The sequence below is a fragment of the Phaseolus vulgaris genome, chromosome 11 (genome assembly GCF_000499845.2).
Source record: "Phaseolus vulgaris cultivar G19833 chromosome 11, P. vulgaris v2.0, whole genome shotgun sequence".
NCBI lineage: Eukaryota > Viridiplantae > Streptophyta > Magnoliopsida > Fabales > Fabaceae > Phaseolus > Phaseolus vulgaris.
In genome coordinates, this window is record NC_023749.2 from 36,375,285 (window position 1) to 36,389,703 (window position 14,419).

At 33.4% G+C, this 14,419-nt stretch overlaps 1 protein-coding gene across 3 annotated transcripts; it reads left to right on the plus strand.

Moving 5' to 3' along the window:
- The first annotated feature begins 2,400 nt into the window (after positions 1-2,400).
- LOC137807585 (formin-like protein 5) lies at positions 2,401-10,234 on the plus strand. 3 transcript variants are annotated; one of them, XM_068608411.1, is made up of 8 exons: positions 2,401-3,328; positions 4,661-5,393; positions 5,474-6,001; positions 6,047-6,326; positions 6,407-6,609; positions 7,339-7,574; positions 8,269-9,133; positions 9,827-10,234. In XM_068608411.1, the coding sequence occupies exons 1-7, from the start codon at positions 3,173-3,175 to the stop codon at positions 9,115-9,117; spliced, it is 2,985 nt and encodes a 994-aa protein (XP_068464512.1). In that variant the 5' UTR covers positions 2,401-3,172; the 3' UTR covers positions 9,118-9,133; positions 9,827-10,234. The 3 variants fall into 3 exon arrangements, with proteins under 3 accessions (XP_068464512.1, XP_068464582.1, XP_068464436.1); XM_068608481.1 differs by having other exon boundaries at positions 2,409-3,328; positions 5,474-6,010; positions 6,059-6,326; XM_068608335.1 differs by having other exon boundaries at positions 2,409-3,328; positions 5,474-6,326.
- The last annotated feature ends 4,185 nt before the right edge of the window (positions 10,235-14,419 follow it).

The following is a 14,419-nucleotide window of genomic DNA, read 5'->3' on the forward strand; positions in this document are numbered from 1 at the left end:
AATTGTCGAAACAATCAATTAAATTGGTTTGACAACAAAGTCAACCAAATTCAAATGGTTTCAAATTCTTTTCAAAACCCACTAAGTGTCAAACAATCAATTGAAACGATAAAACAACATGTTATTTTTCCTCTTCTTTAGAAAACACTCTTTGGCAAAAAGGTTTTGATTTAAATCATATTTGGATTCTAACCAATAGTGGATTATAAATTCAAACTACCCAGAACCAACACACACAAGATACAACTAAGCCTTCAACCAAACTTCATGGATTTGGAGATATCAAAGCCCTTGTTCAACAGTAACTTCATGTAACATTTTAAAAAGATGACTTTAAAATTATCGTGACTTTGAGAGAAAAAATGTTTGCCTATAAGTAAAGCCCATGACTACATACTCCATAAATGAAAATTTGTTGCCAAAAGTTTATGTCAAACTTGCTTAACTTAAGGAAATGTTTTTAGTGTTGTTTAATGACAAATTAAGTATAATGTTATAATATGTAGTTTTAAGGGATAATAAGGGTTTATTAGATAAAGAGTTTGAGAGATGATTTGTTAAACTCAAGTTTAGTATATGACCAATTATATTCTTAAATCTGAGTTTTCAATAAAACACATTCTTCAATGTTAATTCAAATGAAATAGTGAAATGAACAAAAGTGAAGAAAGAAGAGATACAACCCCAAAAAACTATATTGACTTCTATAGACTTAAGGCTATATATCCAATTATTTATAACTTTTCAAGTTCCATTACCATAATTTGTTATAACACGAGTATTCTTCAGTAATCATTCATAGTTTATACCACTTTGAAAGCTTTTCTAAGTTATTACAACTATAATAAGTATTGTTTTACATCTACCCCAAGCTATTACAACCATATGTATTCCTTGAAACAGACAAGCCACCCCTGACTTACACACTAAAAGTTTTTATAAAGAATATTAAAAATAAATGTATTAAAGACAAATATAAGGTATGAGGCCACTAGAGATTTAGATTTACCATCTTAACAAACAAATACATAGATTACTCTCACCAAGACAAAATAACTCTCAATGATATGAATATGAGCAGGGAGATGTTTACAAATAGCTAAAAGGGTTGAAGGAATTTTCTCATAAGAGTTTTCTTAGAATGAACTTTTTGGAATAACAACCACTCTTTTTTTTTTTTCTTCTCTTATGTGTGTGTATATGTATATCTATACATACATATGTATATGTTTGGGGGTGTGAGTGTGTATGTATGTATATATATATGTGTACATATATGTGTATTAATCTTCAAAAAGCAATTGTTATCTCAACAATATTCTTTTTGAAGATAGTTATTGTAACTTAAGTTTTTCCTTGTTCTTCTTCCCATTTATTCATTTGTCCCTTGTTTAGTTAAGGTGAGCCTTTAATAAAAATCATAAATTAAATGTTTGGCTTGGAGTTGATGATAAACATATAATACTTTGTTTCTTTTCAAACAAATTATGTTGCTTATTAGTCATAGGTAGTGCAATTTCTTCTACTTTCAACTTTTGTTACTTCACTTTTATAATGGAGAGAATAAGTAGCATTAACACTCTTTTGTGTGTATTTCTCTTAGAATGTGCCTTTTGATGTAGAGAGTTTGATAGATCTTTTAAATTTCAGTGTTTGGACACGAATATTCTTAGAGATGTACTTTTCCTTTTTAAAGACATTCCATACTTAAAAGAAGACAAATCAAGTGTATTAATGTGTTCATAGAAAGTAAATGAGGCACAACACAAAAGATTATTCATATGCTTTATTAAGTACCTAAGGCTCGCAAACATTGTTGTATGAACATAGAAACACTATTTTAGCCCAATCCAAATAATAAAAATATTCGAAAAACAATATAATATGGAGAAAACATAGTTGTTCGAGTGAACAAAATAAACACTTAGTCTCTATGTTTGATGTTGTAAAACAATATACTTTAGAATCTTCAATTGTGTATCAATCTTCAATTGTATCTTCACCTTTGCATTCAATGTTTTATTTGGTGAAATTTATTGTAAGATAAAAAAAATTTAGTAAGAAATTACAATAATATTTATGAGATTCAAATTGAGTGTTTTGAAACATAATAGAGAAATCATTGTTAGAAAAAAATCACATAACTAAAAATATAAAAATAAAATAAAAAAATATAAACAACTAAAAAAATATAAATAGATGTAGATGGAATAAGTTGATATTTTTTGCAAATAGTTTGTTAGATTAATAAATTAAAGTTTAATTATTCAAGTCTACCCTTAACAATTGACAAAAACCAACGTTGCTGACCCACAGTCACACCATTCTTTGGTGCTGCTATTTTTTCAAATTTGAAATGTAATAATTTAATATATTTTAATTTTCAAATGTTATATACATATCCATTTAATTAATGGTGGAATGAGAAAGCTGAGTGCAAGACATTTCGGAAGTGGCTGCAGTGCAATGACTGAATCCACCATCCAGAATCTTTTCTCTAAGACGGTTCTTAACGCGTAGGGTTCTATTCTCTGGCGCCAAGAAACTTCCGTTTCCTTAACACCAACTCTCTCTCAGGACGTTCCTTCTTTTTACTATAAGTCTTTGCTTTTGGTCAACTTTTTACCATTTATTACACACTTTCTGCACACGGGAAAAAGTTGTCGCAATCAGTAACATTTCATGGTCAACAAAGCCAAAAGCCGTCCTTTTTAGCTTGGATCCTGCAAGAAGCAAGTATCCTTTTCTTGAATCATTATTTGGAGCCCCAGTTTGTGTTTTCACTTGGAGGGTGATTTTGATGCTTCAACACCTACCCAAGATTTTGTTTTTGTTTGAGTTGTTTTCTGATTGATGCATGTGGTGGGGTTTGGCTGGACTTGATCCGATTCGATAAAAGTTTGAAGCTTTGAAGAGGGGCAAGTATTTTTTTGGATTTGCTTTTGGGCTTTTTGTTTGATCTTGAAGTTTTGTTTTTTGCTACAACTCTTGTTTGGTGTTGGGGGATTCACCTCTGTAAAGTACCGAGTGGGGTTCTGAGGAAGAATTGAAATCGTTTGGAGGTGGATTATGAAAAGAAGGTTCTTTTTTTCTTGGGAGTGTTTGTCGGTGATGAAGGGATTGGAGGGGGTTTAGTCCTTTGGGGAAATGAAAAGCATATCAAACGCTTGGAATGGGAATTCTAAAACATATGGTTAACAAAAGCTTAGGTGGTTTTTTGGTTCTTCTTCTTGTATCAGCAGTCAGCCCTTTGGAGAAGAAGGAAACCGAAGATGATTTTGTTAGGGAGTTACTTGATCCAGCATCTGGGTTATTCAATGAACACACGGTAAGGCTCCCTGTGTTTGGATTTTGCAGGTTTCTTTTAAATATTTGGTTTGTTTCTTGTTCAAATACTAAAAATCCAAAAGGTGATCAACTGATCGTAGTATTGGAGCTCAGAAATTTTGGTTTCTTACCCTGAGTGAGGTGTTTGCCTTTTCTTTAAGGGTTGGGGTGAATGCCGTGTTTCACTTTCTCATTCTTATCTTGACTGTCTTAGACTGACATTTCTTCATTTGGCAATCCCAATCCCAATAATGTTGTAAGCTGTGTTTTTTGTGCTTTTGCTGCCTAATTCTTAACTCCTAAGCAAGTGGTAGTCTATGGTTAATCTGAAATATATTTTGGCTTCTCATAGAGATAGCTAACATAAAAGTAACAAATCTTGCAATGCTTGAGGTAGCTAACATGGTTACCTAAATCCATGATTCCCTCAAGCTCTGGTCAAAATTGGTCTTAGTCCTTATACTTTAAAGTTGTTGATATTGGTCTTTGTACTTTTATAATTGGAATCATCGTTTTGGGACTATTGGAAAATTTGACAGAAAATGAAGGGACCTGAAACACATTTTTTCTTAATAGTATGATGCTCTGAATGATATTTGAGCCTAGGGCCAGAAGAAGTCAACTTTTTGTGTGGACTGCGAAGATAAAAACTGTTAGTCCGTCAGTGATACTGATTGCATAGAGACATCTCATTTAGATTAAATGCAAGTATGTCCTTCCTTTACTGCCCATTTGGCTAAGTCTTATTAGTCAAATTTTATTATTATCTTTTGCATAACTCTTTTCGTGTGGAAAAGTGGTTAGAGAAGACATTGGGGTCTTACATTGAACAGTGAACTATGCATCCTCTTGTTTTGCATTTTCTTCCTGCGACCATAGATTAAAATGTTTCATTCTGAACCGGAGATCTTACATTTTTGCAAAGTTTTAGTTTTAGTATGTTTTATGATTCCCTTAGTATATAAATACTAATTCTGAGAGATAATCATCTACTAAAGATTGTTTTACGCATGCTGTGTTTACATGAGAAACACACAAACTTGATCAAGAACAATTATAGAATGTATAAATGCATCTATGCTTCTACCTCAACCAGCTTGCTCTGAAATTCTATTACCCTTCACTTGATAGCTTGAGCATTCCTTCCAAGTTATGTTTCTAAATTTTCTTTTGTAATTGTTGCTTATTGTCATCTGACTCTAAATTACAGGGACTTGATTGTTTTATGATTATTTATTAGACTTGGGAAACATAGAACGGATTACATTATGTTTTCATGATTGCTAAGAATAAATGGATACACTCTAAAAGTTGTTAAGTTTCATGACTGCAGGCAAAGTTCTTATGGAAATATTGCAGGGAAGATTTATTTCATTTAATGAAAGATGTTGGGAATCATGATTTGTGTCTTTCAAAGGAATTATCTGGCATCACCAATATAATCAGTTCAGAGATTCAACCATTAGCACGAGAAGACACCAAAAAATTTATCAATGCTTACTGTTCTAAATTCAAGGAGAACATTCTTCATTGTTTGAGAAAAGATAATTTTCCAATACCTGTTTCAAGAAATGAGGATGGGCATGTTACTTATATGGGACCACTTTTTTCCCGATCCAGTGCTCCTACAAGAAATTTTGGTCGTAGTTTGCTTCAGCACATATCAGAACCACCTAGTCCAGGCCCTGCACCCAGTTCAGCACCATCTTCTGAACCCAGTCCAGCACCATCATCTGAACCCATACCAGTACCATCATCTCATGCTCCAGTACCTCATCATCTTCCTGAACCACTGCAACCTTCTTTCGCACCAACACCTTTTTTTCCAAAATGGACACCAGCAGCTTCAGATATTTCTGCTCCTCCATCTTCGGAAATTGACAAACAGGAAGATGGTCACAGTAATAAAAAAACAGTTGTTCTTGCGGTAGTTATAACTGCATTGGTGACATTTGTAGCTGCAGCACTGCTCTTTTTATGCTGGAGTCGGTATCGGAAGACTGGTCATGTTAGACTAAATGATGATAGGCCTCTTCTCAGCTTGAGCATGAGTGACTACTCTGTTGGTATGTATCATGTTACCATTTATATTGTACCCTGTTATAATATGTTGTACTACTCTTGACAAAGTGGACTTATCCTACAGGTCCTTCCAGTTTTTCTTTTGGGAATTCAATAAAAGGGGAGAAACTTGGGTTTCAGTCATCTAGTAATAGTTTAGTAGACGATAAGAAGTACTCGGTGCAAGAAAGTCAATCAATAGGAGCTCTTAATGCTGCTACAGGATCACCATTTGAACTGAAACCTCCTCCCGGGAGGGTGGGAATCATTCCTTCTGGAATGCCTCCCTTAAAACCTCCTCCAGGCAGGTTAAACCCTCCTCCAGGTAGGTTAAACCCTCTTCCTCCTGAGCCACCTTCATTTAGGCCGTCGGATGCTGCTGCTCCTCCGGTGTCTACTACTACTGTTGCTGCAGTTCCTCCTCCTACCCCTCAAAAGTTTGCTATTAGTAGCATTCCACCACGCCAACCACCAATGGGTGCCAAACCTAGCCCGCCTCTACCACCACCGCCAGCACTAGCTGGTTCCAGACCAGGTTATCCTCCACCCCCTCCAGCACTAGCTGTTTCCAGACCTGGTCCTCCTCCTCCACCACCCCCTGCAGCCCCAGCTGGTATCAGACCTGGTCCTCCTCCACCACCACCCCCTGCAGCCCCAGCTGGTATCAGACCTGGTCCTCCTCCACCACCACCCCCAGCACCAGGTGGTGCCAAACCTGGTCCCCGCCCACCACCACCTCCTGTGAATGGTGTAGCTCCTCCTCGACCTCCTCCATTTGGCTCAAAGGCGCCACGGCCTTTAGCTAGTGGATCAAAAGCTACAGTTGCAAGTGAAGCTGATGCTCCCAAAGCCAAGCTAAAGCCCTTTTTCTGGGATAAGGTTCAAGCAAACCCAGATCAATCGATGGTTTGGAATCAAATCAAATCAGGATCATTCCAGTAAGGAATAAATACCAAGCCTCTTTTGTTTATCAAAGATAATTTATCATTAATGTGCTTAAATGACAAACATTTTACAGGTTTAATGAAGAAATGATAGAGACACTTTTTGGCTATAATGCTGTGGATAAGAACAATGGTCAAAGACAGAAAGAGTCTTCCTCTCAAGATCCTTCACCTCAGTTTGTCCAGATCATTGACAAAAAGAAAGCCCAAAATTTATTGATTCTGTTGCGAGCATTGAATGTGACAATGGAAGAAGTTCGTGATGCACTTTATGAAGGTGCTTTCTTGTTCCTTCAATTTCCTCTGAAATTGCTTATAACTGTATGCTTAATAGTAAGGACATACATATTTGTGCACCCGTAGACTTGATATGGATTCTTTCAAACTGGTGCCATGTCCTTACTCTTGAGGAGGATAGATTGCTATATTGTTGATAGGTTTGAATATTGTTCTAAAATTATTTGATTATGATAATGTTGTGTACTAGGGAAGATAGATTGTGGTAGTCCTGCCTATGCTTAAGATATTTTTTACTGAACTGAACAAATGGATTAATGCCTTTGAACCTTTTGTCATAAATCATGATACTTCAATATGTGGCACGTGATACATATCTGTATCTGATACTCTAGGATGCTTTACTGATACTTATTGATGAAGTATACAATCTATGAAGCACTAATACTTTTATGATGACAATAATTTATAATTTTTTTATTTTGACAATGTCTAAGAAATGTGATTTTAATTTGGACACAATTGCATTTATATGTTTATTAATTTCTTAAGAATTATTTTTATACATTTTTAAACACATATATGTCATATAATTGTATCCTATTATTTTCAAAAATAAATGTATTGCCATATTGGATATGCGTTGTTCCTGATACACATATTATATCTGTGCATCGTATTTGTAGAATTCTTTCTAAAAGAAAAATTGTTTGGTTGTATTGTTCCGCACTTAAATGAAACACTTTGCAACCTCATTTTGGCTGATCAGGACATGAGCTACCCTCGGAATTCCTTCAAACTTTGCTAAAGATGGCACCAACATCAGATGAAGAGCTTAAGCTTAGACTCTTTGGTGGTGATCTATCTCAACTTGGTCCTGCTGACAGTTTCCTCAAAGCCCTGGTTGACATTCCATTTGCATTCAAGAGAATGGAAGCTCTGCTTTTCATGGGCTCATTTAAAGAGGAGCTTGGAACTACTATGGAGTCTTTTTCCATTTTGGAGGTATACATCATGCATGCAGTTGCTTTGCTTATGCTCTTTCTATCACATGGATCATGATGATTTGAATTTTTAGTTGCACTGATGCCAACTGAGATTGTATAATTACCTGAGTATATGCTATATCATCCTAATATTGCTACTGCCAATCATAGGACATCAATGGTATCATAGAAAAACTGGTAAAAACATGGCTGAGTATGTTGTTTGTTGCATAAGTAATGCCAAATTAAGGCTTTAATTAATATGCAGAGTTTTGATTTAATTTCAAATTTAATTGTATTTAGATTTTGGTATCATTCAAAGTTTTGGTTTTAATGCCAAAATTATTTGATTATGGTGGAATATTATTTTCATCTATCATTCAAAATTATTTGCATGCATATCCATGTGAAGGAATATACCTTGTAATACTAGTAAATTTATGATGTATGTGAAATTGTGAGTTTGATTGCAGTTTGTGATCTGTTAATCTTAAAAATGCTATCGAACGTTGCTTGGTTAGTTTAGTTTTATGGTATGTTAATTAATTTGAAACCATACACAAACAAACACGACAATGTTCTGTAATTGATATCCTATCATTGTAATTTCTTTGGTTTTGGAATCTCTGTGCTCATTTTTGTTTACTTTATTATCACCCTGTGACGTTGAAGAAATAATCTTATTTTTCTTGCAATTGTATCTGATATGTCAGGATGCTTGTAAGCAACTAAGAAGTAGCCGGCTGTTCCTGAAACTTCTTGAAGCTGTTCTCAAAACTGGCAACCGAATGAATGATGGAACTTTCCGCGGTGGTGCTCAAGCATTTAAACTTGATACACTTTTGAAATTATCTGATGTAAAAGGAACAGACGGGAAGACTACACTCTTACACTTTGTTGTTCTAGAGATTATCCGCTCTGAGGGCATAAAAGCTGTCAGAAAGTCCAAAGATAGCCAGAGTTTATCCAGTATTAAATCGGATGACCTTCAGGATAGTATTCAAGAAACAGAAGATCACTACCATGAGATCGGCCTTCAGGTGGTTTCACGCTTGAGCAGTGAACTTGAGAATGTAAAAAAAGCAGCAGCTATAGATGCTGACAACTTAACAGGAACCACTGCCAAACTTGGGCATGGTCTCATAAAAACACAAGACTTGATAAACAAAAACATGAAGAATGTGGAGGAAGACCGGGGCTTTTGTGAGACAGTGAAAAGTTTTGTACAGAATGCCGAGGCTGATGTTAAGAAACTGCTGGAAGAGGAGAAGAAGATCATGGCTTTGGTGAAGAACACTGGTGATTACTTTCATGGGAATGCTGGGAAGAATGAAGGCATAAGGCTGTTCATAGTAGTACGGGACTTCTTACTAATGCTGGATAAGATATGCAAGGAGTTGATAGACACACAGAAGAAGCAAACAAAAACACCAAAACAAGAGAATCCTCGAGGACCAGCTTCCTCTGAGACACGTCCACCACCTGATCTTCGTCAGCGGCTCTTTCCAGCAATTGCTGAAAGGAGGATGGATGACATTAGCTCAGATGATGAGAGTCCATAGATTCAAGTTGAAAGTGGTATTGAATCTGTTCCCTTACTAACATATCCTTGTATAGCTTAGCACAATTGAAGACTTGCATATTGTTTGGCATGGCTTTTCTAAATGTTAAAATCTATTTTAATGATAAAAGCTATTCTGATTTTAAGAGATTTAATTAAAAGTTAAACTTGCTTGATAATTTTGTCAACTTGTAGATTAAAAAGTTGAAGGAGATGTTCTTTTTGTCATTGGAATTTAGTATAGGTGAGGAAGAAGAGAAACACAAAATTAGTTTATTCTACTACTTTCAAATTGTCTTTTTGAAGGAATGAAAAATATATGTATTGTCAATATAAATGTTTTTTGTACTATCATTCAACCACAAACTATTATGCATAATAAGTTTGTTTACTTTAGAGGAGTACTGAAAACACACTCTTTCTAGCACATCTCCCGAAGTTACAATTCATTGAGAACTACAAAATCATGGAAGAGAATCATGAAATAGTATGTGGAACCCACAAATTTGTGATTTTCAATAGACTTCAATGTATGTATGTTTATTGAAGTCTCTATAAGGAGAAGCTCCTATTATGATTTAGGCGTTCTGTAGAATTCAGTTTGGCATTGCTTCAACTTTAAGAGAAGTCCCAAATAATATCCAAATTTATTATGTAACGATCATTGATATTTGAATTTGAACTGATGTTCTTTTGGCTTACTTTTGCAGAGGGATGGTTGCATTTGTTTTTCATGAATGATGGAAATGGCATGTATTTTTACACTTCTCAAACTAAATGCCATATGTACAGACCTGGCTGGAGCTGTTATGAAGCAATGCACTTGCTTCCTATCACCATTGTTGAGCCCCCCATTGGGAATTAGCTTCATAGTTTGAGATAGCCATTTCTGGAACTAAAGTTGTGTAGGGTCTTGATTTTTTGTTCTTCATGATTCTTTATTGAATTTAATATGTCAGTGCATTTATTTATTGAAAGGGGCAGCAGGATGTAGCATATTACTTTTCTTTAAGGAACTTAGAATTGCATTATTTTTTAACTCGTCATTTAACACCAAGATTGTATGATAATGTAAAAGCAGCAAATGTAGTTCTCATTATTGGTTTTGTAAGCTGAAATCATATTAGTAGACTTAAGCTATGGATTGGCGTGTGGGTTTGATTCACGTCAGAATGATCTTGTGACTGGTCTAGGATAGTATCATTAAGCACTTGACAATAAATTAAATTTAATTATGATCCAATGCTAATGCAAGCATTATGGGCCCACATCGGTTAAAATGTTAACCAAGCATGAATCGTTGTGCTCCACTCGTCCATTAGATGATGATGAGAGTACCTCTATTGTGGGACTAATGATTAATACACAAGACTTTTATTTTATAGTGGTCGCCTCTTTTATTTATATTTATATATTTTATATATTTAATAAATTTATCATTTATTCGATCATCTATTTATATAATTGAATTGTTTCAACATTTACCCCTAAACTCAAATGTGCATTATTTGGCATGGTGTTAAACAGAATGTTCATTTGATAAACACTTCGGAGGCTGCTTCTTCCTCCACCTTCATACCTTGTGTCACCCTCATAAGTTTTTTTATTTCAAAAATACCCTTTTTTTAATATTTTGGATTACATAATTTGGAAGTCTTTTTTTAATCCAGAATTAACTTTCGGATTATGTAATCCGGAAGCCTTTTGTGATTAGCTTCCATAATCTGAAAGTCTTTCTATACATAAGATTAATTCAGAAGTCTTTTTTTTCCCAAATATATGATTAGCTTCTGGATTACATAATTCAGAAATTTTTTTAAATAATAGATTTATATATGGTGGTGGCAGAAAAAAGATAAAACAGTATTTTCACATTTAGTATGCGGTGACACAAGAAGATATGGAGGTGTAGGAAGAAAGAGTCCACTTCGTTTCAAATAGATCTTGATCTGTAGCATGACGCCATTGGTTCTAAAGGTTTAATATTACCTTACTTTGATATTGAGATGGCCTTTTAGATGGAATGGTTCTGCAGATGGTACTTTCTCCTCAAAAATACATATAACTTTGAAATGAACAGGTGAGGGTCTACTCTAAAAAGGGGTGTGAATTAACGCAATAGAAATATTATGTGGTACATGACTTATGTGTAGATCATTCCTAAAGAAATCATATTTGAGAAATACAATTTTAATTAACAAATAATTATACTGAAATCGTACATGTGAAAAACGATTTTAGAAAATGTTGTATAAATGATTTAGAAAACTTGTTATTTATTTTAAATGATGGAATAATTTAAGAATGATTTAGTTATGTTATTTTAACTGGAAAAAAATTGTATAAAAATCAATAATAACATTAAAAATAAACCAGAAATTAAGATTTTACCACCATTATTAATTTTTATACATTTTTTTCAATTATGTAAAACTTTTTCTACTCTTTAAGTAGCATATATTCTCTTTAGCGTTTGTTTATGGATTTGATGTTATCGTTTTTTTCTTGTGTTTAGAGTTTCTTGTATATTTTGTGTAATTTTTATTTGCATCTAACACTTTGTTATAATATCGTCTAGTCTTTGTGTTCATGCTCATTTCGTTGTAAACTTTGTCTAGTCTTTATGTATTTGTATCTAACATTTCTTCTAAAGATTCCATCTAAGCTTATTATGTGTCTAGTCTTCTTTTAGACTGTGTCTATTTTTTTTGTATGTGTAACTTTTTTTTGTTAAACTCCGTCTGATTGTTTAGTTTAATAGAGTTATATAATCCATTGGACACTAAGTAGCATTGTTAGACATACCAAACACATGAAATTATTTGATGTTATCAAAATCACGAGTGCCTTTAGCAAGACTCTCGTATTTAAATTTGTATCTAATTATATGAATTATTGTCTATGCTTTAACAAATTTCCTTTTAAATTCACCTAACACTTCAAATGGTTTAATATAAGTTTGGAGCAAATTAATTCCTTCTTTGGTCTACTGGTTGGGTATGAAGCCAGAATCAATTGGGTTGGACTAACTAGACATCATGTTTAGTGAGTGGACTTAATCATTGTGTCCCCTTTATAATTTATATTTAAAGAGATCATTGTACTTGTAATGGGTGTGCAACAGGACAAAATGAAAACCTAATAGTTGTCCGTGTGGATGTAGGTTGCAGTTGGCGACCGAACCACATTAAATCTTGTGTCGTTTATTTTTCTACAGTTGATTTATGATAATGTGTGTTGTTTTCGCATGCGTTTTTTCATCACTACTTTCTTATTTGGTGTATTTATAATAATTGGTTGACTACAAATAATAACCTAAGTATGGTCATTGTTCCTTGTTGTCATCTTTAACGTGTTACTATTATGCTCAACACTTGTTCTTTGAATGCACATTTTCTAAATATCTTTCCAACCTGACTTTCTAACTTTTGTGCAGTGCCATTTTTATATAACTCTTTCATTTTCCATTTCTTGCAAATATCACAAAATGCTCAAGTTAAGATTGTAATACATGCCTCTTTCTTTAGTGTCATGAAAGTTGGTTTCAATACTTCTACTATTCCTTGAGATCTTTTCATTAGATGGATGAATTGTTTTATAAATAGTAATACTATGTGTATTCATTTTTTTAGAAAGAGAATCAATTTATTGATAAACTTGTTGAGTTTTAACATCAGATCTCGCAGTTGCATTTGGTGTGATAATGTTTCTAACTTCATCTATCTTAAAATCTTAAGCTTTTCAGAGATAAATATGATTTACCCTTTTATAGAATTAGGGATTAGTACTTTTTTTCTCTATCTTTTATGATATATTCTAATTAACTTTTCTATAATATTTTTTACCATTTTATATTTTTCTCTATTTTTTATTTAATAATTAAGGTGTTTAACACATGTTGATGTAAGTTTTATCCATAAATTATAGAATAAATAAAGCTTGACGTATATGTAGAAACAATTATTTTAATTAAAAAAAAATTAGTAGTTGAAAAATATGGTACATTTTAATTTGTTCTTACATTTCGTTTTTGGATTTTGATATTAAAAAATATAATATTTCTCACTATGGTTTGTAACATTATTTAATGATAATATAATATGTATTATGGAGTTGGAGTTAAATGTAGTTTATTCTTCTTTCTTAACCTATCAAAATATTTTTTTTGGGATAAAATTGTGACAAAGAAACTAGACTTTAAAGCGGATAACATCTTATATGCAATCATTTTAATCTTAATGATATTATCTCAATATTTTTGTGATCATTGTTTGTAAGAACTTATCTGCAGTGTATTGTACAAGTCTTTTCGAAAATAACAAGAAATTAGTTAATAATATCGAGGATCTTAGAACTAGAAAAGAAGTTCCTAAGAGCCAAAATAAACTCAGGATTGCGGAAGTAGAATAAAGTAAAAGAAAGAAAGAAGTAGAAGAAGGAAGAAAATTAAGTGAAGGGTGTGTTATTTCGAAGTGCATAAACTCCAATTTATACAATGTGAGAATGTAAGATTCTCCATAGTGAGTGGTATTTCTCCTCGAGGTCAAGGAAGATGCAGAGAAGAATGTGGAACCTATGGAACCTCTTCTTACCTTCAAGTTGCTTTGTTGAGAAGAAAGTGGAGCCAAACTGTCTGAGTCTTGTGGAGGAGACCCATTCCCAGGTAAGAACATGACTTGCGGAGGAGGAGATCTACTGGAACAACAATCTCACACTTGAGATTTCTACAACGTTCTAAGATTTTCTGTAACATTCTTCAACAACTTCTTCGTCAAATTTCTTTTGCAATATTCTTGGTTTTACAATAATCAACTCTATTATACTATCTTAGCATATTTGAGGTCACAACAATATATCTTTTTTATCATGTATTTCTAGATTAGGAATGACAAATAAACTCGTCCATGTAGGTATTGTTTGAACTTGTCTTGATTTTGATGGGAAATCCCTACAGTGACTGAATACGAATGTGAAAATGAATATTATTGTATTGGCCATGAGTGTTCGGGACCTCGATCCAAGAGTTTGGGTACGGTCAACTCGGTTGTGCAAGTTACGCCTAGCTTGACCTGGGTCGGGTATGGGCCCAATAGTGTGTTACGAGGTCAGTCCAGGTTTTCTAGTACGTTTACGTGGAAAAAAATAATTAAAAATAAAAGAAGAAATAATTGAATTGTTTGAGGTATACAGGAATAACTAAATTGGTTGAAATATATTATTAAATGTAAGTAAAAGCACTTAAGAATGTTGGTACCTGAAAGTAACAGGTGAACAAATTATTGTTCAGTGATATTATTGTTGAA